General features: G+C 49.6%; 2 protein-coding genes across 27 annotated transcripts in view; one reads left to right on the top strand and one right to left on the bottom strand.

Annotated features, from left to right (window-relative positions):
• The window catches only part of Nol4l (nucleolar protein 4-like), a 142,500-nt gene extending 128,827 nt beyond the window's left edge, over window positions 1-13,673 (top strand). For 11 of the 18 annotated variants that reach the window (XM_087653384.1, XM_087653379.1, XM_087653382.1 and 8 more), the window contains 6 exon segments: window positions 1,233-1,510; window positions 3,971-4,156; window positions 4,237-4,428; window positions 4,604-4,726; window positions 5,246-5,447; window positions 9,303-13,673. In XM_087653384.1, the coding sequence (XP_087509510.1) occupies window positions 1,233-1,510; window positions 3,971-4,156; window positions 4,237-4,428; window positions 4,604-4,726; window positions 5,246-5,447; window positions 9,303-9,520 (1,199 nt within the window). In that variant the 3' untranslated portion in view covers window positions 9,521-13,673. 18 annotated transcript variants of the gene reach the window in all.
• A 3,316-nt stretch (window positions 13,674-16,989) lies between these two features.
• The window catches only part of Asxl1 (ASXL transcriptional regulator 1), a 67,937-nt gene continuing 59,639 nt past the window's right edge, over window positions 16,990-25,287 (bottom strand). For all 9 annotated transcript variants that reach the window (XM_087652306.1, XM_087652301.1, XM_087652300.1 and 6 more), the window contains 3 exon segments: window positions 24,213-24,318; window positions 22,928-23,552; window positions 16,990-21,767 (listed from right to left, as the gene is read on the bottom strand). In XM_087652306.1, the coding sequence (XP_087508432.1) occupies window positions 18,894-21,767; window positions 22,928-23,552; window positions 24,213-24,318 (3,605 nt within the window). In that variant the 3' untranslated portion in view covers window positions 16,990-18,893.

Genomic DNA, 25,287 nt, shown 5'->3' with positions numbered 1-25,287 from the left:
ATCAAGCCCGCAGGATAAAGGTGGAGCAGTGTTGCCTCAAGGTGGCCTGGGCAGTACAGCATTGCCCAGGTGACCTGCGGCAGCTGAGGGGGAGGAATACCACTGTACCACACTTCCCCCTCTACTCAGGGCCCTGTTTGATGGGCAGACTGACCCCACCCTCAGACATCTGGGAGGCAAGTGATTGGTTGGAGTACTAGAGCTGCTCAGTCACCCAGGGGACACCCAGGCAGTGCACTGCCCAGTGCTCAACACTGGGGACTAAATCTTCATCATCTGCTGGCTACAGGAGTGGGGGTGGTGTCAGCTCGACCCCATCCTGGAGAAAAGGGTGGTCCAGGATATGATCAGGGTTCCCTCCTGCTTCCCTACTTGCTAGGTTTAGCTGCAGAGCCTCCAGGATACCTAAGCACCATTGGTATCCACATGGGTGCTCACAGCGACCCTGAGAGGTCTAGAGTAGCTGCTGCGGCCCCAGCTAATGAAGCAGGAGGCTGGGACCTGTAGAAAGAGAAGCCTGGAGTTTATTTAAAAATGTGTATTTCCTTGGAGCTGAAGTTTATCCTTTGGATCCTGCAATGTAGCCCTCTCCACAGCAGGGGGCTCCAGCATCAAGAAAGCAAGAAGAGCAGCTGAAAACACCAGAGATACAGCCCCCAGACTCCGCAGTTGGCTTTGGGCTATCTGAGGCCACTTGGCCAGGCACAGAGAGCAGAGGCTACAGATGTGGCTAGACTCTGTATAGGAAGGCAGGGATGAATAGGGAGCTTGGCAGTGGGGCTGTCACTCAGCAAAAAAAAAAAAAAAGAAATTCAAGGGTCCCCTGTGCAGAGGGACTTGAAGGTGGGAGAAGGGGGAGGCAGTTTTGAGCAGTAAGATAAGGCTAGTTCTGCAGCCCTGGAAGGGTCTGAGGGTCCGTGGTAGGCTGCCCTGAAGGGGAGCTTGTCTCCAGCATTTGTTAAGTTTGGAGGTGAAGAGAAACCTCTGCATATGCTGATCACCACTCAGCTCCTAGTGGCCCCACACCCCCACTCTTGCCTCAGCCTAGCTTGTAAGCCTGAGTCTCACTGCAGATCCCAGAGCATCGGGTGTAGAGAGCAGAGCACATTTCCGCTTTGCGATGATAACATTACAGGTTCTCTGGGGGAGCTTCTGAGGCCACTACACCCAGCAGGGCCTCTGGAGACAGTAGGTGAAGAGACAGGGCCTCACACCCAGGGTTCTTGTTCCAGATGACTCCTCCTCCGAGAGCGGCAGTGGCAACGGCTCCTCGACCCTCAACCCATCCACCTCCAGCAGCACACAGGGTGATCCCGCCTTCCCCGAGATGAATGGCAACGGAGCTGCAGCCCCCATGGACTTCACTGCCAGTGCTGAGGACCAGCCCATTAACCTGTGTGAGAAGCTCCCGCCTGGCACAGCTCTGGGCACACCATCCTACCCCTCAGATGGCTGCGGCACTGATGGGCTGCGGAGCCGCGTCAAGTATGGGGTAAAGAGCACTCCTGAGGTGTGTGGGGCTCCAGGCTGTGTGCCTCTGGGATGTTGCGGGGCTGGAGGTCATGCATGCTGTAATGAAGCTGGAACTGAGCCTGCCCGTGTGCGACATCAAGCCAGGGCAGTAGTTGTGGTCACTTCAATGATTTCCTAGAGCTGCACTAGAACGGCAGATGGCTTGAGGGTACCCCAAATACTATGTCTTACTTCACTGAGAAGTGTTTATCTGATGGTTCCTGCCTGGATGGAGAAGTGGCAGATAATGTGTTTCCCGGAACACAGTCTGCTGTAAGGAACAGCAGCAAGTGGCACATTTGTGACAGAAGTGTAAGACATTGCTGAGCGTGGTAGCCATGCCTGTAACTCCACTACTCGGAATTTGCCTGAAGCAGGAGGCGTGCAGTTGGAATCCAACCTGGGCTACATACAGAGTTGCAAGTTAGGACAGCCCAAGCTACCACAACAAGACCTTAAAAAACAAATAAGAAACTTACAAAAGGTTCAGTTGTTAGAGGTGATCTGAGTATGATCCTCCAAGCACCGACTCCACAGAGCTGTCTGTCCTCTGACATTGATACGCTCCATGGCCGGTATACTCCTTCACACCACACACAGCTTGTGAAAGGCAGCACAGACCTCCACTTCACGGCTATTCTGTCTGCCTGTCCTCATTTTTTCAGATGATGCAGGAAAGGGGTGTGGAATTTCTCTCCTGACCATGTTGATATGGGTGTAGGGGTGGGGAAGGTGGGTGCCCTACCATGGCCCATAATTCCACACAGTCCTGAGCCATTAAGGTTTCCTGACAGGGGCCAGCTCTCCTGGAGCACCTCTTCAACTCTGCCCCACTCCTCAGACTCTTCTGCCATGGCCTCTTTTTCAGGGTGGGACAGGACACATGCTCAGGACATGATCTAAAGGGACAGGATGGGGTTGGTGCCATGTGTGTAGCACAGCCCATGGGGATCAGCCTGGAAGTAGGTACAGGAACCAGACAGAGCAGCTGTCCCAGGCAAATTTGGCTCAGTAGAGAGAGCCCTCAACCCACCTTCTACCATGGCCACGCAGTGGCACAGGGGTGGGCACCAAGGGCTCCCGCCAGTTTTCTTATTCTGCTCTGGCCCTGGCAGAGGATTCAGCTAAAGAATCACTTGCAGACTTGACTTGTTTAGAGCCAGCTAGTAGCCAGCCCTCTGCCCTGTAGATGTTTTGACCCCAGACTGCTATTCTGGAAGGCTGGAGTTCTGCCCCTTAAGTCTTTGTGTGGTCATGGTAAGAGTGGCCTGAGGGCCAGAGGCACCAGGCCACATGTCTCTGTTGAGTTGTTCTGCTGGAAGCACCAGGTCCTTCTAGGCCAGGCTGTGGCCACATCACCGTGCCTGACTAACTGTGTTCTCCTGGGTCCAACTTATCTACTACATGCCAATGTCCTTGAGAGAAGAGATGCTGAAGTCAGGGCATGCCACAGATAGAAACTTTAAAAAGCAAATGACAGCAGCCTCAGAGGCAGGGCTCTGAGGGTAGGCAGGTATTATGGAGCTGGCTCACAAGGGGCAACCTAGTAACTGGGAAGCGGGAGAAAGCAGAAGCCGTAGTCCAAGGAGAAACAGGCAGTTGGTGAAGGCTGAGAAAACCCAGAAGCCCAAATAGATCCTGGCACACAGAAGGGGCTGGTTCAGGGGAATCTTTTTTTATGTGTTCTTCCCGTAATATGACTAGTCCTAGAATGGACCCCACCAACCAAGGAAGTGGCTGCCACCTTTGCCTATAGTGTGACTGAGGGAAACTTTGTGTGGGAGCAGAGTGCTTAAGTCCTTCCCCATTCAAAGTCGAGCTACAGCAGGCAGGCTGGGTCTGCTCTCTCCCTTCTTGAGCACCTGTTTTCCCAGGCTTCAGAGCAATCTCTTGGGAGATAGGCAGAAACAGCCTGGCCCGGGAGCTGGGGACTGCACCCTGCTTTGTGGTCCTACTGCCTTGGCTGGCTCCCTTTCCCAGCCCATCTGCTCCTCCCCGATAGACTGCACATTTGCTGCTCTGGTGACAGCTCACTTGTCAACTCAAGGCAGCAGTCCCCTGGGGATCTAGGAGGAACCCTGGAAGCCCAAACAGATCCTGGCACACAGGAGAGGCTGGCTGATTGCAATCTTTTCTGGTGTCCTTCCCTCAACATGTCAGGTCTTGATGTGGGCATTGCCACCAAGGAAGCAGCCCCTACACTTTACCCATTGTCTCTAAGAGGCAAGGCCCTTGTGTGCTCTTTCAGTCAGGCCTCTAGACAGTAGCCCAGGGACACTGAGGACAGAACTGTTGCTCTCAGCTCACAGTGGGAAGTGGGGATAACTTGCTGAGGATCTTGCAGCCAGGACTCTTATGGTGGGGACCTGGGTGAACTCACCTACCCGGTCACCAAGCTTACCATGGGAGACCAAGTAGACAGCCACCTAATTTGTCTCTGCTTCTTGTCTGGTTTCAGTCACCCCCCTACAGCTCTGGGAGCTATGATTCCATCAAGACCGAAGTCAGTGGCTGTCCCGAGGATCTGACAGTGGGCCGGGCCCCCGCAGCAGATGATGACGACGATGACCATGATGACCATGAGGACAATGACAAGATGAATGACTCGGAAGGCATGGACCCTGAGCGGCTCAAGGCCTTCAATGTGAGCACCAGGCAGGGCTGGTGGGACACAGATGGGTCTAAGGCAGGGCCAGCCTCCTCCCATGGCCTGTGTCTCCCCAGATGTTCGTGCGGCTATTCGTGGATGAGAACCTGGACCGCATGGTGCCCATTTCCAAGCAGCCCAAGGAGAAGATCCAGGCCATCATTGAGTCATGCAGCCGGCAATTTCCTGAGTTCCAGGAGCGGGCCCGCAAGCGAATCCGCACGTACCTCAAGTCCTGCCGCCGCATGAAGAAGAACGGCATGGAGATGGTGAGCACCTCCTCCTGGCCACCTTGGCTGTGGCACCATCTGTCCCCAACCCTTACCCCAACTTCCCAGTAGGCCTGCTAGTCAGATGCTGGGGCCCAAACCCCTGCTTTGCCATCCCCTGGCCAGGACCCTCCCAGTCTTAACAACAGCACTGTGTTGTGTCTTCTGCCTGCAGACCAGGCCCACTCCTCCCCACCTGACCTCAGCTATGGCAGAAAACATCCTAGCAGCTGCCTGTGAGAGTGAGACGAGAAAGGCGGCTAAGAGGATGCGCCTGGAGATCTACCAGTCCTCACAAGTGTGTGCTCATGCTGGCTACATGTAAAGGGTCTCACCCATGGGGAGAGGTCACTGGTCATCCCATATACACCTGCAGCTGGGGTGGACAGGGAGGTGGGAGGGCAGCCATCATGTAGCCCTACAATTACAGCACAGTGGTGGAGGGGAGAAAGGATGAAGAAAGGAGGGTGCCAAGGGGTGGGTGGGGAATGCTAGAGGACTGTCACTGAGGATCCCAGACCTGTTGGAAGGAAGGCTGACTGGGCATGAAGTACTTGCTTATAATCGCAGCACTAACGAGATTGATATGCGGAGATCACAGGTTCTAGGCCAGTACAGAGAGGATCTTTTACACTAAGTAGAGACAACCTAGTATGTCCATAGAGAGATGTAATGGGGCAAAGTGCCCAGGGAGAGAGAGACAGCAGGATACCACAGGCTAAGTCATACCATCAGGCCCCAGGAAACAGCCTTGCCTACCTCATGAGTAGCCTTGCTGTCCCCTGGGTCCCCAGCAGCACCACCTCCTCCTTTGCAGGAAGAACCCATAGCCCTGGATAAGCAGCACCCTCGGGACTCTACAGCCATCACCCATTCCACCTACTCACTGCCAGCCTCTGCCTACTCCCAGGACCCTGTGTACGTCAATGGTGGCCTCAATTATAGCTACCGCGGCTATGGGTCCTTGAGCAGCAACCTGCAGCCCTCCGCTTCCCTCCAGACAGGAAGTCACAGTAATGGTAAGTAGGGTCGGGCCTGGTCTCCAGAGGAGTGTCTAGCTTGTTCTACATAATAGCCCTTGGGAAGAGCAGGGCAATGGCTCTTTAGATGAGGTCAGGAAAACCTGGGCTCCCTTTCATCTCTCATGGTAATTGCTTCTGCCAGTCACTACAAATGCACCTCTCTGGTCCTGCTCCTCAAAGTTCCCTGTGAGTTGGCAGCAGAGCCAGGATCTGGCCCCGCCTTAGCCCCTCCACCCATGGAATCCCTATTCAAGTCATCTGGGTGATGGATAAACATTCCGTTGGTTCTTCTCCTCCGTGCCTATGAGTGCTTCCCAGAGATCTCTGCTGCAGTGCCACACGAGGGGGTAAGACAGACACTTCCTGCACCTCCTGTGGCATGAGATATTTTATCTTACATGGGAGCAGATCAGCCATCAAGACCTTCTCTAGCAGGGGCAACAGGGAGAGAATGGTCAGGGGGCTACTAGGCTTTGGTAGGGATTGGGAGCTGACAGGCTTTAAGCACAGAAAGGCTGTGGCCTGTGCCTGACCTCCATCATCCTGTTCTATCCAATCCTGTGATGAGAATGTTTTCAGGGACAGGGCAGGAGGCAGAGGCCGCGTGCCTCCATGTTATTCAGGGACCAAGGAGTGAAGGAAATTGAAGACATTAAGCTGCTGCCTTAAGGGGGCAGGCAGAAAGAAGAAAAAGCACTTGCTGGTAGGTGAGCTCTGGGGTTAGGAGACCCCTGACTCTCCCTGAGTAGCAAGGGAGAGGACCAATTCTGAGCCCTCTTAGAACAGCCAGGCCGTCTCTAGCCACCCCTTGCTCTATCTTGCTTGCTGTGCCCCACAACTGGGAAGGAAGTGCTAGTGTCTGGAAGGTCCCTGCCTGGGCTTAGCCTCTCATCCCTTCTAATGCTTCTTAACCTAAAATAAGAGGCTGTCTAGCCTAATCCCTAGAGCCAGGCCAGAATGGTGTGCATCAGGGGTAGAACGGCTGTTCCAGGGCCACTCTCCTTCCAGTCCCCTTGCTAGAGTGTCTGACGTGGGCTTCAGGCTCCGGAAGGTTAGAATGCTCTGGGACACTAGTACCAAGTGGCTATGGAGGATGCACAGGCAGCACATGACAAGCCTTTACCGGGTACATGGAGCCTGTGCTGCCCTGGGACTGCAGCTGTGGTGGCAATCTGGGCTCTCATGAGTGTATGGGTCCTGAAAGACATGAGCAGCAGCCAGGACTGAGACCAGGAGGCAGCGGTTTGCCCATGAATCCCATCCGAGACCATGCTGGTTCCTTAGAAATGGGTAGGACTGAGATCTGGTCATTTTTGTCCTTACTAGGAAGAGGCTTTTTTCTGTGAGCACTAGTGTCTCCAGCAGCTGGGAGAAATAAGCTGGGTCACAGAGCCACCCTCCCAGTGTCCTGCCCAGTCACAACCTTTCATGTGATTGGTTTTGCTTAGACCCTACAACAGCTCTGCTAATGGCTCATCCTCCTCTCTTTGCTCATGAGCTTGTATAAAATCAAACCCCGCCCCTCTGGCCTGGGGTGCTAGGCAGCTTGTGTCCACACTAGCCCACTAGGGGCCACTAGCAACCTGAGAGTCCAGCTGTAACTGGAGCCTGCACAGAGATGGCTCCAGATCAGATCAGGAACTGGAGGGCTGGGGAGCTCTCTAAGCAGCAATGAACACTGAGATTTGGGGATAGAAGGATAAAAGAAACCTGGGGCCACCTCTGGCAGTGGCAGGTGGCCTTTGTTATCCCCAGACATTGTCTAGATCAGAAGCAACCAGAGAAAAATGAAACCTATTTCATTCCCTCTTAGTCTTGCAGTTGGGCTACCACCATGGAAGCCGCTCACCTGCTGAGCTCTGTTTTTGTCATACACATCTCTTCCTCCCATATTTGATTGTAACAGACTTAACTGTTCTGTATCGCAATTTCAAGAGCATCTTTATTTACTTTTGTGGTACTAGAAATTGAACCTAGGGCAGGTACTTTACCTACTGAGCTACACCCCCAGCCCCAAGGGAACTTTTTAGCAAACTATTTACATCCTCTGGTCAGAGGAGACAAATAGCTGTGTTTACAAACTGTCCAATCAGGGGCTGGAGAGATGGCTCAACAGTTTTAAGATCACTAGTTGCTCTTCCAGAAGACCTGGGTTCACTTCCTAGCACACACATGGCAGCTCACAACTGTCTGTAACTTCAGTTCCAGGAGACCCGACACCTCACACAGGCATATATGCAAACATCAATGTACATAAAAATTTAAAAAATTAAAAGCCAACAACAAACTGTCTAACCACAGAGGCCAACTTCTTTTCCCAATAAGGAGCTGCACCAACTTTCTTTAGCAACAGTTGTTTCCATAATTTATCTTCAGATATTCTAGTGTAGATATTTCCAAAGACAAGGTTTTGTCTTTGTAAGTGCAGCAACGTACAAACCCAGCCATCAAAACCCACAGGAAAATAGGGCCATGCTAATGGCCCAGAACAACAGAGACTCCTGTAGATAGCTTCTGGGTTGAAGGATGCGGGCAGGGGACTCAGAGGAAGAATGGGCAACAGCCAGGAAAATGAACTGTCTACATGACAGGGGGTCACCAATGGCATGGCCTCTCATTACCCATTTCTCTTCATTGCTTGTTTTCTTGATAAATACCTACAAGGCCTTTCAAACTCCGGTCACTTCCATGTCTGAGAGTCTATTTCAAAAGCCCCAGGTCTGCTGAGTAGCCTAAGTCTCTCCTGGTAGGCACTGCAGCTAGTTCTCCAGGAGGCGGGAAAGCCCATGCTTCTCCAAGCTTCTTGGAAACTCTTGTTCCCAAGAGGCGGCTCCTTGCTTTGCTTTGGAATTAGAAGCTCAGAGGAGTTCAGAAAGTGCCCATGAGGTGGCAGAGACAGACTTGAGCACGCACCTGCTGAGTTCCAGTGCTGGCAGCCTAATCCATGGAGCTCCTAATGGGGCAAAGAGGTGGCTTGTAGGCCGTCCCCTTTTCCCCAGGGGTTTTTGAGAGCTTGGGTTTTGTTGTTTGCTGTTCTTTTGTTTGTTGTTGTTGTTGTTGTTCTGTGTGTTTTTTGTTTTTCCATCAGTAGAGGACAGACAGCAGACTATTCTGCCCCCCTCTGTGCCCTTCTGTCCCAGGAACATCAGCCTTCTTACTTGGGACAGTGAAACTCTTCAGAGGAAGAGGAGCTGAGGTGCTGAGGCAAAGCAAACCTTGCCTCTCTTCCTTCTACAAGTCCCTGTAAAACCTCTAGGGGCAGGGTGTTCACTGTTTCTCCAAACTGGGATGGTGGCTGTTCTGTAGCGCCCCCCCACCCCCCAGCCTTCTTCTGGAGAAAGGGCACATCCATCCTACTGCCCCCTAAACATGCCAACAGCTCTTTCCTCACAGTGCCTGTAGCACAGTTCCCTCCTGGACTGTTTCTCCCCTTCCAACCTTGACTACCTTGACCTGGAGAGTGGCAAGGCTCCTTACCTGGGGCCAGAGCTGGGATGTACATCTGGTGGGAGTCCTCAGAAAGTAGTGAAAGGTACAGGTAGAGGCAGGAAGCTAGGTTGGAACTGTGCTGTGCCTGATGTCAAAGCTCGTGTTCTTGATGCAGGCCTTATTCCATTGTTTTCGTTTGCCATGTGATTTTTGGTAGAACTTGGCGCAGCCTCCCTTTTGCCTGTTGCATGGTTGACAATAAGGTTTAGCCTACAACCCTGTCATGTCAAAGCCCCATTTTAAATACTGGGAATACAGCTACTGGGGAAATAGACCAGGGCTTCCAATTCTATGCCCAGATGCAAGCAGGGGCTTTGGCTTCCTCTAAAATTTAGACTCTAAATCATCTTTCCCTCTCTACAGGGCCCACAGACCTCAGCATGAAAGGCGGGGCCTCCACCCCCACTCCTCCCACACCTACCCCTTCCAGCAACAGCACCAGCAGGACCATGCCCACAGCCCAGCTTAGCCCCACGGAGATCAGTGCTGTGCGGCAGCTCATCGCAGGCTACCGAGAGTCTGCAGCCTTCCTGCTGCGTTCTGCAGATGAACTGGAAAACCTCATTTTACAGCAGAACTGACCCCGCTGGCCCACAGAGTGCACGACGCCAGGGAAGGAGGCTGTCCCAGCCTGGACCCAGCTTCCTGCCTCAACCAGTTGGTACACTGTTTTCTGAAAGAGGTGGGATCCAAAAGAGCTGTTTCTAGCTGCACTCCAAGCATCGGAGACTTTGGGCACAAGGACACTTTTTCCTTTTTTTTTTTTTTTAATTTCACCACACGGGTGCTCTGACCTGCTTGGAAGGAGGCCAGTGGGGCAGCTCTAAAAGGGTTGAGGCTCCCCTGAAAAGGCACAGGGGCTGCAGCTCTATTTGGAATCACCTTTGTGGACCCTGATGTTAGAACCCTCCCCCCCCCCAATAATTACCTTTCAAGTCTTAGGTGAGCAGAATTGCATATTTATTGAGAAGAGCAAAAGTGGACCCTTTCTCTCCCCTTAGTAATTTATTTTTCTGAAATGGATTCTTTTGTGTTTGTACAGATTGCCAGTCTGTGTCTGTCTAATCAGAAGGATGTACCCCTGTACCTAACATTCCATATCACTACACGGATGTAAGCTGGGGGCCAGCAGAGTTGGGTGCCAGCTCACTGTCCTGAGTGCCCAGCATACCCTTGGGAAGGCCACCACACTCCACTAGGCTGTCTTGTTGCAGATCCCAGTGCTGCCACAGGGACACTGCCAAACAGGGGGACCTCACCCACACTCACTACAAACAAAAGCCCCTACCCATCCTACAGAGTCCCAGTCACACGGTCACCTGTACTCTACCTCACACTCCAGCGTGGGCTTTTCCAGGATGTGCTCCAAGTGTGTTCTGAATGGCTGTCTCCCCAACTCCCACACAATGTATCTGTCTGCTGGGAGGTAAATCAGACCCAGTGTCCAAGAAGCAAGCCCAGAGGGGCTTGGTCCTTAAAACCAGCAGCTCGCCATTGCTGGGCTCTTGAAGATGCTTGACATGATAGAGTCGGGAGCTAGTCAAGGACCCAGTTCTTATGAACACAGGCTCCACCCAGCCCCCAGATAACCTGCTAGAGGGACACTTCTCTTTGTCAAGCATCTGTGTGCCCAAGGGGGGATTACAGTTTCCACTCCTCACCTCACAATGGGAGTAAAGGGATCAGATCGTCAGTGAAGTGGAGAACTACTTGCATTCTCCTAGGACCAAACTTTCTTCTGGAAAGGCCTGTCCTGTAAGAAACCCAGTCCCTGGAGTGTGACAAGGGACAAGAAAAAGCTGACCTGGTTTCCTTCCTCCCTGACAGGCACTTCCTTTTGCTCTGTGCAATACCTACCAGTGCTGCTAAAACCAGGGATTCACCCAGACCTCAGCAGGCCAGGGGGCCTCTCCCTCAACACTCCGTAGCCATGACAGCAGCACTCCGCTGCCTGCCCCTGCCCAGAGCTGGCAGAAGCCCTGTTGCCTTTCTTCCCTCAGAGCAAGGAGGCCTCAAGGGAGCCAGGGGCTGAGTGGACACTAAGATAACCACAAAGAGCCACTCTTGGTCCCAAAGCGAGTGCCCCTTCCCAAACTGGTCTATGGCAGGGACTGCTGGTGGCAGCCTGACAGACTATCCTCAAATGGGTGGGCAGGCAGTGCCAGTGCAGATGCCCTACCTGTTGAGATTCAGGGCTGTAAGGCAGGGCTCCCCACCCTGCACACTTCCACACTGGGGTTAAATGTGGTCTTTCACAGGGCCTACAATGCCTACCCAGCCACACCACCTCTGCCTTCATGTGCCCGCTCACCAGGCTTCTGGACTGGGCCAGGACACCTGAGTCCCCTTCGTACAGCACAAACCCAGTGCCCAGGGCCTCCCCACAGCTGGCCGGCCATGTGCCCAGTTCCCCACCTGCTCAGTAGGACTCCTGGATGTTTGAATTTGTGTAAATATTTATTTTTGTGTGTGAATACTTCAAAGTAATCAGTAGATCTTTTGCAAAATGTTACCCCAGGCAATTTGTGAAAATGTTAATGTTGAAAATTGGCAGAGACAATCGCCACCCTAGAATTTCTGTTATCAATTGCTTACCACGTTGTGTCTGCTCCCAGAGGCAGTACCCAAGCTAGACACAAAATGGCTTGCATTTTTGAAAGAAGACAGGAGAGAAGAGACTAGGCAGAGGCTTCTCCCTCTCCCCTCATAGGACACATCTGTAAGAACGAGCATAATCTACATCTAAGTGGTGTTTTCTAACTGCAAGCAGTCTTGACCAGCCACCAGCAGCCTGCACCCAGAGTACAGTGTGAGCATAGGTTCCATGTGTTTTGCTTCAAGAGACATAGAACCAGTGCCAGTGCTGATGGGTTCCCGAGGGGCTGCAGGCCAGTGGATGCTGGCATGCTGACCAGAGAAGCGGTCCCCAAAGCCTCAGAGCAGCCATATCAGGAGCAAGTCAGTGTGGACACAGGATTCCATTATCTAGTTCAGTCAGGGAACTTGTTCTGTTTTCCTTTTGTTTTAAAAGATGCAGCTTCAAGCCCTCCCTTCCTGATTTGGGCCTGCCTTTTCCCAGGAGGAGCTTCTCCAAGCCTTGTCCTATAGCTACTTCAGTGTGATGGAAGCCTCAGGGCACAAAGTAATCATTGGTGATGTCAAGTCACAATGGAAATGCAGTGTAGGATATTCAAACCCCAGAGTCCTCACAGGGCAGATTCCCTAAGGTATCGAGAAGTGGTGGATGATCTGCTAGACCAGTGAGAGTGTATATGACCCATCTGAAAGGATTTTTTTTCTCTCACCACTCAACAAATGGACAGTTTATTCCCAAGGACGGTGTTGGGGAGGAGCAGGCAGGGGCAGGAGGGTCTTAGAGGACTTGGAACAGGTGGAACCCATCTGTCCCTCCCTATTCTCAAGGGCCACAAATGACTCCACAGGTGGTTATAGAATTAACCACCAGTTCATTCTCAAAATGCTGCTTTGAACTCAGAGGGTTGATACTTTTAATTTGTAATTTTTTGTAAAACTTTTTACAAGATAGTAAAGTATTTCACCAGAATACCAGTTTCAATCCGTCCGTGGTCTGATTTTTATATAATTTAGTGGTGCTTTAGAGACTTTGTTTTGTTGTTTCTGAGCGTAACAGCTCAATCCTCTCTTGCCTGTATCTACCTAAGACCAATGTGAACCTTTGTATTTTGCTCCTAATTTTGGACTCAGTGGAAGTGTACTGTTTACATGTACAGATGCCCCATCCCTGTGTTTTCTGCAAGACGCGCGCTCGAGGAGGAAGATTGCACCTCACTAGCTCATCTGCTTAGCAAAGCCACAAAACAAAACCTCTCACTTTGTACCCGTTTCCACCTAAAAACAAAAACCTTCACCACCTGGAACTCAGATTTGCCAACACACTCTGCCTGGTAGACGCCCCGGGCCTCTATCATGTGTTCCCTTAGGAATCAAGGCAGCACCTCCTGCCAGCTGGGTGCGAGACAGCACACAGAGGAGACACTGATGCAGGACTTTACTGCCCAGCTCTGGGAGGAAGTTCTCTGAGCAGCAGGCAATACGAAGGTCAAGAGGACTCATGGGCCTTCAGGAGCAAGCCAGGCAGGATTTAGGGACAACACAAGAGGCCATCAATCTGCTGGCATGACTGAGACACACTTTGGAAGAACGTGAGTTCCATGTAAGGTGAGACTGTGACTTTGAGTGCAGATGACACAAGCACTTCAGGGGAGGGTCAGGGGCTCCAGACAGTAAGCATAAGGCACTTACCGCAAGCAGTGGATGGCACCAACTTTTCAAGGTGACTTTATTAATCAATGGTTTCACCGCTAAATTATATTTTTACAGATATGCACCTATGCAACTTAATGTGGCTCTTCTAAGCAGGTGAGGACCTCCTCCTCAATGCTCTATATAAAGTGTTTGTGTTCTGTATAGTGAGTTTCCCAGTAAATGTGGCTTAATACTTTCATTCTTAGGATGTGTCTTTCTACGTGATGCAGCTACTAAATTCTGTTTTGTTTGTGGAATGACTAGCACAGGCCGATGCCCTCTTTCCCTCACTTACCAGAAGACCAATGAGCTGTTAATGAGCGGTTATCTCCATGGTATTACTGCTAAATGCACTGATGTCATAAGTATGTGGAATCCTTTTCCTTTTGAGACTGTATATCATATACCAGACTGAATCTACTTAATAAACACTGAACAACAAACCCAGCACTGAGCTTCAACTGTGTCCCACCAGCAGTAGCAGCACTGCCACCCTGTCCTAGTCCTTCTGACTCTTGTTTGGAAACATCTTCCCATGAATAGAGTTCACCTTTCCCTAGTCAATAATTGGTTCACAGACATCCTCAATAGGTCTGCTCAGACAGAGAAGCCTGCAATTTCATTCTGGCACCTGGCATGTTAGAAAAGGAAGAAAAGGTGCCCGTCAGGTGCCCAGCACTGGTGGCAGGTCTCCTGTGATGCAATCAAGTTTCAGTCACCTCATAACCCTCTAGAGACTGCCGCAGAGGTATACTGTGAGTCACTCCTCGCCTAAGTTCAGTAGTCAACCACTAAAGAATTTGGCTTCAGCTGTGTGACAATGAGTTCTACCTTGAAAGAAAACAAAAGGCCACTTCCCCTGGCTTTGATTTGTATAGTTTTCACCCTACTGCTCATTTGATCATTTAGGTTAAGCTTTTAGGAAACATTACAGGAAAATGAATGGGAATAAGTTGATTATCATGAGTTTGAAAAAAGTTGAATTAAAAAAAATATATAAATAATATACATACATATAACACACACACATATATTTACAAATACTAGTTTTTTGTTTTTTAAAAGAGAGGGTCTCTACAGAGCCCTGGCTGACCTGGAACTTATTATGTAGATAAGGCTGGACTCTTAACTTACAGAGATCAGCCTGCTTCTGCTTCCTGAATGCTGGGATTCAAGGTGATGATCCACCATGTGTGGTTACATTACCAGTTATAACCGCAAGCAAAAATTCTGTAAAGCAGTCAAATGCTCATACTAAAGGCCAAGAATGATCTGTCTGCAGCCCTCCCTGTGCACCTGAGCTGAACATATGGGGTTAGGTATGGCACCTCCACATACCTCTGAGAGGTGGGGGTGGGAGGGTGTCAAGGGCCAGTAAATCCTCAATAATGCCAAGAAAGTTCCCATCCTGCCGAAACTACTGCTGAGATTCACTAGGGACCACAAAAGCCCCGCAACCTTCACAGAACAGGATTGCGGATCCCAGCAGCCTTTCGAGCCATCAGAAAATGCTTACCTCTTCAGTGAAGCCGCACAGCACACTGGAACCACAGGGAACCAGCTGCAGGACACAATACTGGATTGTCCCTCTTGCTTAAGGTGATGCTTTCAGCCCACTGCTGTTAACAGTTGACACAAGACACCATCAACTGAGAAATGTCATTTAAAAAAAAAAAAAGATTTGTTTAAATATGTGAGTACACTGTAGCTGTCCTCAGACGCACCAGAAGAGGGCATCGGATCCCATTACAGATGGTTGGGAGCCACCATGTGGTTGCTGGGAATTGAACTCAGGACCTCTGGAAGAGCAGTCAGTGCTCTTAACCATTGAACCATCTCTCCAGCCCCCGGGAAATGTCACCTTAAAGCACTGACAAGATCATTCAACAATACTGGCAAACCTTTACCCAGTAAGGGAAAACAATCTCTTGTCCTTTTAAATCTTTTGAAATACCCTGCCCTCGCATGCACAAAGTTTTGGGTTGAATTCCCGGTACCACATAAAACCTGGTGCAGTAGTTCATGCCAAGCACCTGGAAAGTAAGAGGCAGTGTCAAACCTGGGATATATGAAACAATGTTTAAAAACAAAACAAAACACTAGGTAAGGTATGCCTTTAATCCCCAAACTCAGAAGACAGAGGAATCTCTGAGTTCACAGGTAGCCTGATCTACATAGTAATTTCCCGGTCATACAGGGCATCCTTATATGAGACCCTATCTTAAAAATAAAAAGTCAATCCTTCCCAACCCCAAAAATACCCACACCATACTGGTAGAACCTAGTACCAAATATAAACCAATAGTATCAACAATCTAAACCAACCTTTGCGAAAGGTCTGTCTCCATCTTTTTTATGAATTCAGATTTTGTTAGGCTTACCTTTTAGGAACTGTTACATGAAGCACTTGGTTCTTTCAAGAGCTTGTGTGCATCCTGACAGTATGCAGCAGATGCACTTCTTAGTGGTGTCTTCAGAACGGTGAATATCCACCTATGGAGGCAAGGCAGCACCCAACAGTACTGTGCCAGGAAATCTTGGGCCAGGCTTTCACACTGATGTAATGGAGACAGGAGGCGAGGCATAAGTACTGCCCAATTTGGGGTACAAGTAGCAATCTCTAGGTCACAAAGCCCTACTTTCTCTATAGCTTACATGAGGAAACTGAATATGGGCACACATCTTGAGTCTGGTATTGCCAATGTGTACACAGGCCCCACACCCTTCAGACAAAGTCCTATTTCATCAAGAGCATGTTTGATATCAAATGGACCTCGTGCTTTCCTTGTTCCTTCCTTATTGGTCTTCTAATCTTTGCTCTGCACTCAGTAGCTAGAGTGGGGCTGAAAACCAAATGTCACCTCACAGCCTGTCTGGCCACCTCGGCACAGCCCTCAGACCTGCATCCTGAGCTCCCTCTGGGGCAAGGGTGACACAGGCAGCAGTCATTCCCAAGTTAAAGTCTTGAGTTTATGGAGCTATTAATCCTTGCTTAGCCGAAGTCCTCCTCGGTGGCAAGTGTACCAATCACTCCATGTCAATGCAGTCAGCACCCATTTGGACAAGACAGTGGCAGGTAGTGCCCAGGCTTTTGAGTGGCACAAGATGTAGCCTGTACTCTAGCCACTGCCTCATTTTTAGAAACAATGCCATCCCCGGCCAAGGCTGTAAGCTTATAAAGACATGAGTCTGACATGGCAACATGGGGGAATGAGAGAAGTCTTCACCAGCAAGAGCTCGTTGTAATCCAGCAGGAATGCTCAACAGCAGCCCTCAAACCTTCTGCCCAAGTGCCCACAAAGCGCGCTCCCATTTTCAGGTGCTGTACTTAGGTTCACTTCCATCCGTATCCGCTCTGCTTAGTTATGTCTGAATGCAATCCTAAAACTGCATTTGAGCACTCCTGAAGTAGTTGTCCCTGAAGCTCTTGGCATCCATGCAGTCTTGTTCAAACAGTAGTGACCCTGAAAATGCCTCATACCATGAACAAGGGGCCAGGTTGTCACCACCTCTGTGAATCTATATGGCAAGTAGTGTGGATGAGTTGCTGGAAGGAGGAAGCTTGACTATTATAGTTCCCGTCACACCCATTAGCTTTCCAGCTCTTACACCCAATGGTAACATCACCAAATCAAGAGTCCAAAGACCAGTGGAGCTGCCAATCCACTGCACACAGGAGCCCACAGTTAGGAGGAGCTGTCCTGTTCTGCACTTAACCCCACCTCCCCACACCCCCAGGCAGCCACAGATAACAAGGAGCCAATGCAGGTTGTACAGGTTTATTTTCCAATACCAGTGAGACATACAAGAGCAGCGCTTTTCTGAGCAGCCCCGTGGACCAGACCACTGTCAAAGGTCGCACAAGAGGAGGACTGGACATGCTTAGCTCCTGCTCCTGGTCTTTGGTAAAGAGACTTCTGAGCACACAACATGGACTTGGCCAATACTGAATTCACTACCAGTTCCTCACTCATACTTCATGGATCCCCCAGCCCCCTCCCCACCAAAAAGAGAGCCACCTCATGAAATGGCAGAGAGGCAGCTTACAAAGAAAATGAGACTTGCTCAAGGCACACAAATTTTTATACTTCATACAGAAACACTCACACAAGACGACAGACCTAAATTAAACAAGGACTCCCAACTTTCAAGTAAAAATACAGAAATGGCAGGAACCAGAATGAGGTCAGACAAATACAAAGGGCATCTACTTGATGGAACCATGTTAGGAGAGAGGCAGGCAGCAGGCATGGCTTTGTTCCCCTGAAACCTACTGTCAAAAGTAAGTCAAAAGGAGCCTAGCGATCCCCAATATTGCTTTGACAGGTGATGACCCTGGAGCCAGATCCAGAAGCCTGTCTCGGGGTTGTCCAAGGAACTCACCCATGAATCCAGGACTTAACACTGGTGATGACAATTTGTCATATGTGGCGGCAGCGCAGCCACTCAAGGCTGGAAGAGAATAGATACAAGGAACAAGACATGTTCGATCAATGGTGTCTGTGGCGCGCAGACTGCAGGAGATTCCCTGGTGACACAGGTGACAAGGCACAGGGCCAACCATAGGTCACAAGTCAGTAACTTCCTTCTCACATCAGGCAACACAGCACTCAGTGGTTTTGACAGTTGGTGCACGGAAGTAGACAACACCATTTTAATCAAGGGTGCTGAAGACGTAAACTAAGGAAGAGACGTTCATGTTCTCTGTACAATACATCCATTTACAGAATTGGCCAATACTGTGTACAACATATAAATACAGGATAAAACGTTAGAGGTGCATAGAGCATACTTACAGAAGCGAAAAGGTTCACTTTATACATCCAAGAATAGAGTTAAAATATAAAAATAAGAAACAGACTGCTTGGAAATGTAAAATGACTTTCACATACACAAGTGCATGGGTGCCCACTCCCACGGAATCAAATGTGACGGGTGGGTGGCAAGCAGGAGTCCCCTGCAAACATCTGTACAGTTGACTCTGAAGTCTACAGATGGCATTTCCACAGCAGACAGCCCTATTTCCAGACCCCATTGTCCAAGAAGGGCTATTCAAGCTTCCAAGAGAATCCGTGGATCCCTGGGTTACAGATTAAAGTTCCAAACTGGGTGAAGCACCAGAACCAAAGGTCAACTTGGCTCCATCAACTGGCAAATGACAGAAATATGACATCTAAGTCATTGGGTGTTTGATCCCCTGGTGGATAAAGACGGAAGTTACTTTAACCCTGTGTGGCTTCTGCAACCATCAACTCCCCAAGCTAAGCAGCAGATGGCAGGGAGGGCAGTGGAAGACGGACATTCCTGCTCAGTGCAGGCAGGGGAGTTCCATCCATGGAGAACCCAACCTTCCTGCTTCAATTTCAAGTCCATTTGGGTGTCAGACAGGTTGCCCTGCCACACTGTACTGCCTGACTACAAGAGGGTTTAGGCTGGATGGTCTTAGGCAACCATAGTGCCCCCTTCTCCTGGAAAACCCTTCTGGCAAGGCTAGAAGGGTGCCAAGTGACAGAGGGCTTCAGCACTATAAATTTCATGGGGAGGCAAGATTTATCTCATCTAGAGTGAGAGTTCATTATATCAGTGATATTCTGTATACAGATTTAAGATCAACCATTATTAAAATACACACACTAAATGTACAATGTTTCCAATGGCCATAATTTATTATCTCACCACAAGGCACAATACACAGAGCTTTGAAGGTCCAATGCAGTCGTCGTGGCAGAACGCTCCGCAGCCTTGGCACATGATCATGGCTTTCAGGCTGCATGCACACTGGAGAGAGATGCTTTCTACTGCACTGCTGTCAGTGAACATCTGTAGGGACAGTGATGCAGTGTGGCCTGTACCAAAGCTGGCTTTGTGGCTCAGCTGCACCACACCACCAGCGAGGCCTCTGGGAAAGGCGGCCGAGCTGGAGGAGTAATTAAAGCTGCTGGGACTCAGCTGCAGTTTGGAAAACTTCCCGTACAAAGCCTGCTTGATGCTGAGTTGGGAGGGGATGGAAGGCGGCTCCAGGGGCTGACTGAACCCTTTCCCTGGCTCTCTGGGTAATTTCCAGAAAGGCAGGTCCACAACAAAAGGCATTCCTTGCAAGTGACCCACTAGTTCCAGAGAACTGTACCCTGCAGCTTTTCTGTTCTCTGCATCTGCTTTAATGGGATCCCTCAAAAATGTCTGCTCTGTCTTGATGCTGCCAGCAGAGACAGCTGGTGGTTTGGGCGTCCTGTTTTCCCTTGCAGTCTGCACACCATCAGGCACAGAGTTTTTGCTTGGTTCTATCTTCCTACTGGGAAACACTGGAGGGACCTCAGCAGGTAGTGGTATCTGCTCTTCAGACCTAGGGTACTGAAGGGTGGCAACTGTATTCCTAGGACCAAACAGTTTCTTCTCGCGACCACCAACATCGTTCTGATCACTCAGGGTCCCATCTGTCTGCTCAGAACCAAAGGAGAGGCTCACATTTGTGGAGGAGAAACATGGCACTTTGGAGGTAGTGTGATCTCCTAGAAACTGGCCTGGGGCAGCACCCGGATCACTGCCTTGAGACAGGGAATGGGCTTCTTTCTGCTCTTCACAAAGGAAGGAAGAGAGATGCTCTTTGGAATCGATTTCTTCCAGGTTGCTAGAGGAAGGTGTCAGTTCTGTCACTGGATGCTGGGAGTCTGAACTTGGAACCAACCTGGCAATCTTCTGGGACATTCCAGGAGCTTTGGAGGCCTTTGCCCTGACAAGACCAGCACTTGCTCCATAGCTTTGGGCCAGAATAGACTCTTTCAATGTTTGTACAGAACCAGGGTTGCTTCTGGCAACTAGGTGATTGTCTCCCCCTGTACCTTGCAGAGTGCCTCTATCCTGGTTCTGTTCTCTAAGTGGCAGATGTGGGGATTCAGGTTGGTTGCTTCTATGACCTGGAGCAAGAACCTTCTCCAGGGGCAAATTACCATGCAGCAGGTGCATCACAAGTGGGTTTGTAACCTCCGCTGAAGAACCAGGCTTTGGTGGGCACACAGACCGGGGCTGGCACTCAGTACTGGACAGCAGCAGGGAGTCTGGGATCTTGTGGGGGACTGCACATACTCTAGATACCCAGCTCTGAGGAGTAGCCACCCCTTCTGTCCTTGTAAGCACACTTAGGTCAGTGCTTGCCTTGGACAGTGAGGCAGATGGATCCCAGTCCTGTTTTTCACTCCCACCCAACAACCCTTTTACCACTGTGATTTCACATGCATCAACCTCACTGCTGTCCTCAGAAAAGTGGCCTTCAGAGTCAGAGGCTGTATCTGTGGATTCGTTGTGAGGACTCAGTATGTCAGAGATGCCGTTCATTTCCAGTCTTTCAAGGTCTACCTGCTGACTGTCACTGCAAGTGCTGCCCAGGACTCCTGGAGGAGGTGCAGTCCAGTGTGAAGCACAGCTCTCATGGTAGGGCAAAACTTCTGCATGCCCCCCAGGCATGGCAGCCACAAGGGGAACAGTTCTCTCCCACCCTTTTCCATCCTGGGGTTCCAGACATGGTGCATTTTCTCTGGCTTCTGGATAAGATTCTTTTATTACCTCATAATTTGACAGAATGGGTACCCAGGAGCCAGGACTACCAGATACAAAAGCCTCAGTTTTCAAAGTTTCTTGTCTACTCTCCCTTATGTGGGGGCCTGTGGCACCAACTCCTAATTCATCATCAGAAGGTCTATCCTGTAGGGAGTTAGCCAATGACAATTCAGATATAAAAGCAGGTGTCATATTTACAGGCTCCTTCATATTATCAAAGATCTGGTCATTTCCTCCTCCTAGTATATCTCCCAATGGAGACTGTCCAGAACTACCCTCTGAGGGAACGGTGGGTCCTTGGTCTTCACCACCCTTCTCCCAGGAAGGAGTACGAGGCTCACACTCAGTCCTATCATCTGGAAGCAACTTAGCCTGCTCTGCTAACATCTCAGCCACTGGAGTTTGGGAGGACAAAGGGGGCAAAGCCTGACAGGGCTGGTCTCCAGTGGGAGCAACAGGGGGTTGGGAGGCATCTTCCAGTCCACTTGTAAGCACACCCGGGGCCCTCGTCAACAGGCCGTTCTCTTCCTTTCTGAGAGAAGCAGAGTCCTCTCCTTTGGCTCTGACCATGGCGGCATCAGCCTGAGTGTGCTCTCCATTCAGAGGACAAGACGGCAGTAGTTGTGTTCGCTGTAGATCTGACGCACTCTCTCCAGGGTTGCTTGAGGCTCCCCTGGGCTCAGAGTGGCCACAGGCCTCACTACCATCACCACTGCTGCCGTCTCTGCCACCTCCCTCATCGATGGCCCCACTGCCACCTCCACCCGGGCCACCCCCCCCTCCGATGGCAGTGGCAGCCGCCTCTCGATTGCAGTGGTAGCCTCTCGCCCCTCGGGCCTGCAAAGCACGGGCTTTAATGTCTGCGAGGGTCCTGGCACCAGTCCAACCCCGGCAGGAAGACTCCGTGATGGGGACGATCCGGGGGCATATCTGGTAAGTGGGCCGACCTTTAGCCACCCAGGGTGGTTTGATACGTGAAAGTTGAATCTACAAGAAAAGCATAAATAAAAATTTTAACAGGGGGGTTGGGGATTTGGCTCAGTGGTAGAGCGCTTGCCTAGCAAGCGCAAGACCCTGGGTTCGGTCCCCAGCTCCGAAAAAAAGAATAGAAAAAAAAAATTTTTTTTTAACAGGGTGACCCGACCTAGGAACTACAAAGCAAAACTGAAATATAAGTCATCTTAGAGGTAATAGCCTAGAAAACTCATTTTCTTAACAATTACAGTAAAATGGCTACCCATGGTATCAAGAGTCATTTTATGCTACATGAAAAGTCTCCCCACTTTTTAAGATTTCGTTTTTAGAATCATTCATTCATCGTATACCTGAATGCACACATGCCACAACACACATGTGCATGTCTTAGGCCAACTTGTGGGAGTCCATTCTCTCAATCCATCAAGAAAGTCCCCATTAGATTTAGCAGCAAGCTCTTTAGTCACTGATACAAGGCTTTACATTGGCAATCCTCCTCCTGCCTTAGGCCCCAAGTGCTGGGATTATACAGATAGGCCATCAAACCCATCTTTCAAATTTAATTTCTAATTGGATCTTATGAGTTATGAAACAATCTAACAATAAAAACATAAAACCCCAGGATTTTGACCTTGAGATAATTTTAACAAAAAAAAGTGACTCATTTGCTGGATGGTGGCGTTGCAAACCTTTAGTCCCCGTGCTCAGGAGGCCAAGGCAGGCAGATCTCTGAGTTCAAGGCCAGCCTGGGCTACAAAGTGGGTTCTAGAACAGTCAGGGATACACAGGAAAACCTCTCTCTGGCAAAACAAAACAAATGAAGAGGAGGAGGAGGAGGAAGAGGAGGAAAGGGAAGAAGGGTAGAGGAAGGAGAGGAGAAAGAGGAGGAGGAAGAAGGGGAGGAAGGGGAGAGGAAAAAGAGGAGGAGGAAGAGGAGGAGGAGGAAGAAGAGGAGGAGGAGGAGGAAGAGGAGGAAGAGGAGGAGGAGGAGGAGGGGAGAAGTGTATTTTTCTAAGTCAGTCAATTAAAAGTTTTCCTAAATAAAGTTTTATACACCACGTAATTCATGCCAGGGCCAAGGAGCCTCTACTTTATTCGTGCCCCTGCCAAATGAACTCATACTCCTCAGAAAGAAATCTGATACATGAGACTGTAAGTGCCAAGTATCTTACCCGGATGGGCGGGACTTTGGGCTCCTCTTTAGTGGGCTGTGGCTTTTCGGTGTGAACACTTTCAATTGTGTTACGAAAGGACTGACGATCTTCAAGCCGGGGCTTCTTTTCGGGAAAGGATGCAGAGGCTTCCTGCTCAAAGGATTTCCTCTTCTGATCCTTTGTCTCTTGATCCACACTGTCCTGAGGTAAGGTAGGGGTTCTGTCTGGAGATGTAGAGGCACAGGCCAAGTTGTCCATTTCTGTTTGTATCTGGGAAGCCACAGGTTCACTTGGACACTTGGGACCCTCCTGTCCAGATGCTGGGGAGGACACATCTGGCCCAGGGGGACTGTTCACCCCTGGTGAGTCGGTCTTAGCATCTTTAGAGAGTGAAACATCTGGTGCAGCATTTGCATCTTTAGCAATCCCTGCTTGTTCTGGCTCCTGTTTTTTGTACAGATTCCTTCTAGATCTGGTTCGGAGATCTGGCCGAGAACGTTTCTTAAAATGCCCGTCCCGTTGACGGGTGTTGGGCCCACGCTGTGGCCGCACTGACTCCCCTGAGACACAAAAGCCACTCTTGATTTTGGCCTCCTCCTGGTCTTCTTTCTGCTGCAGTGATTCTTCTTTGGTCAAACCCAATCTGCAAATCAAACTCACATCATTAACTACAGGCCAGAGAGTGTTTCTCTCTTATTTCTGGAACAATACACACCCAGATAACACCACTAGAATGAAACAAATCTGCCTACTGCATAGCACTAAGCGCAGAAACGACAATAGCTCCCTGTGGGTAATAGTGAAGTGAGTCACCTAGTCATTCCCAGGCTTTAGGGACATACTCTACCTGTCCTTGGTATACAGGGCATTCTGAGTATCTCTAAGTCCCTTAGACAAAACAGCATGTTTGTAATATAACCTATCTATATGCTCCTGGATACTTTATTTTTTGTTTAGTGTTGCTAGGACTCCAATCCATGGCCTCCCACATGCCAAACAAACACACTTACACTCTACCACGTCTTCTCCCAGAGGCTTTAAAAAAAAAAGGAGAAAAGGAGCTTTCCCAGCATCACGTCTACAGATCTAGCCTCACTGAGTGTGATACTCGGCAGTAGTTAGTCCTGTGTTCATCAGTGCACAGAGAGCCATGGTTTCCTCCTTAAACAATCCTTAGTTTGTTCAAACTATGCATACAGAAGTGCAGATATGAGTGGCCACTGTAAATGGCAGGTATTTGGACACCAACTGCCTATGTCCCAACAAAATGCCCAGAGAGAACTCATACTACTGAAGGCCTTACTTCTGTCCATAGTAATCTTCAAAGAACTTCTCCTTCCATTGTTCCACCTTCTTCTCCTTTTCCATTTCTTGTCTTAGCCTGACTTGCATCTCATGAGTGAATTCACCTAAAGAGAAAAATGACTTCCAGTTAATGAATTTTGGATACTAAAGTATCTGTTCTACAGACATTGAAGTCTTCTAGTTCCACAACAAGCATTTTATTGTTTGGTGTGTGCCCATACACTCATGTGGAGGGCAGAGGATAACTTTGGGAATTATCAAGGCTGGTTTGCTTTAAAGATTTATCTTTATGTATGTGTCTGTGTATGCCATGTGCTGAGGCTAGGAAAGGGTAAAAGACCCCACTGAGCTGGAACATGGGTGCACCAAACTAAATACGTCTTCTGGAAGAGCAGGGTGTACTCTTAACTGCTGAGCCATCTCTACCCAGATGTACATATTTTGTTTGAAATAAGATCTTTCACTAGACTGGGACTTACTACTCAGCCTAGGCTATCTTGGCAGTGAACCTCTCCACAAGCTGCTGATTCCCACCTACTCAGTGCTGGCCGTGCTACTATAGCGCATGTACAACAGGCTACCACTAGGTTTTGTGTGTGTGTGTGTAGAGGGGGAGCATTCGGGGATTAAAATCAGGTCTTTATGATTACACGGTAAGCAGCTTACCAACGGGACCATCTCCTCCAGCTCCTACAAGGCAGTTTTTAAAAAACAAAACAAAACAAAACAAAACAAAACAAAACAGAGAATTTGACTCCTAACTGTCAGTGGACCTCCCAGAGCATACTTCTAACTCAGGACAGAACTAATAATTCTATCTAAGAGAGAGCTACTCCTCTATCATCAGTCCAAAGCAAGCAACACATTCATCAAGACAATGAAAAACAAAAGACCATTCTCGAGCTTTATCCTTGAGCCTGGCCATTTGGTGGCACCTGGGAGCCTGGATTTAAAGGACTCGCCCACCCTAAGTGATGAGTGGTTCATTATGCTCTCGATGCTGACAATACTACCCATGCTAAAGACACCTGCTTTCTTTTTAGGAACTAATGCCTTATATTAATACCTCTTGA

Source organism: Rattus norvegicus, chromosome 3 (assembly GCF_021556685.1).
Source record: "Rattus norvegicus strain SHRSP/BbbUtx chromosome 3, alternate assembly SHRSP_T2T, whole genome shotgun sequence".
Taxonomy (NCBI): Eukaryota; Metazoa; Chordata; class Mammalia; order Rodentia; family Muridae; genus Rattus; species Rattus norvegicus.
This window is presented reverse-complemented; position numbering and strand designations above follow the sequence as displayed.